This window comes from Apaloderma vittatum, unplaced genomic scaffold (assembly GCF_000703405.1).
Source record: "Apaloderma vittatum isolate BGI_N311 unplaced genomic scaffold, ASM70340v1 scaffold10616, whole genome shotgun sequence".
In the NCBI taxonomy this organism is placed as follows: Eukaryota; Metazoa; Chordata; class Aves; order Trogoniformes; family Trogonidae; genus Apaloderma; species Apaloderma vittatum.
The window spans coordinates 37,345-38,349 of record NW_009720033.1 but is presented as its reverse complement, the minus strand read 5'-3'; the positions used below and the strand labels follow the sequence as shown (position 1 = coordinate 38,349).

Genomic DNA, 1,005 nt, shown 5'->3' with positions numbered 1-1,005 from the left:
TCCAGGCTCAGAGCTGCCGCTGCTCTTGTCACGACTCATCGATTCGGGTGGGATAAGACCCGAGCGGCAGCATGGGCAGGAGAAGCAGCGTTGCCATTCCCACTTCTCGCTCCTCATAAGAAAAATATCCCTCTGCTGCTCTTGGTGTCTAAATGCCTGGAAAAAAACCCTATGCACAGTGGAGCCAGTTTGGAGATGTTTAAGGGGATTTTGTGGGTTAGGAGGAAGACATGGAAGGTGCAGTGACCGCCTCGCCTGTGCGGGTGACGTCTCTCTCTGCAGTGGGCTCTCCCAGCGAGGACACAGCTGGGCTCCGTGCAGGGTGGGCTTTACAGAGATGTGAGGATTGGCATGATGCTGGCACCCAGGGGACACCAGCACCCACCCAGGGGACACCAGCACCCACTCAAGGGCACAGATTGTCTCTGCCATGCCTTTGGCTCCCCCAAGACCAGTTCTCGGTTCCATTCCCAGGTTACGTTGATATTGGGATTATCCCCGTGGGAGCCCGGGAGATTCGGATCGAAGAAGTGGCAGAAGCTGGGAATTTTCTGGCACTGCGGAGCGAGGACCCAGAGAAGTATTTCCTGAACGGTGGCTGGACCATCCAGTGGAACGGGGACTACAGGGTGGCAGGGACCACCTTCACCTACAAGAGGACGGGGAACTGGGAGAACCTCACCTCCCCAGGGCCCACCGTGGAGCCCGTGTGGATCCAGGTACGGTCTGGGATCTGCCGGTGGTCGAGGCGCGTGGTGGGGGGACAGAGGGGACAGAGCTGCTGGATCTCCTACCTTCAAGTAGTTCCTCACGGCATTTCCCTGCCATCCGAGGGATGGGGCTGGGCATCTCCTCACTGAGCGTGTCTCTCCAGGAGCGGATGTTGGGAGCGGCTGAGCACGCTGGCCCCAGGTTGATATTGCTCCTGTTGCAAAGCGTGTCGCAGAGGTAGTCACCGGCCCTCAGGACCCACCGGCAGCGACAGCTCAGCCCGATGAGCTCTCC

General features: G+C 59.4%; 1 protein-coding gene across 1 annotated transcript in view; it reads left to right on the top strand.

Moving 5' to 3' along the window:
* LOC104275035 (A disintegrin and metalloproteinase with thrombospondin motifs 7-like) overlaps positions 1 to 1,005 on the top strand; it is a gene marked incomplete at its 5' end in the record, with an annotated part of 21,664 nt that overhangs the window by 4,169 nt on the left and 16,490 nt on the right. Inside the window, one exon of the mRNA XM_009870872.1 lies at positions 475 to 719. Within this exon, the coding sequence (XP_009869174.1) occupies positions 475 to 719 (245 nt within the window). The remainder of the gene's footprint in view (positions 1 to 474; positions 720 to 1,005) is intronic.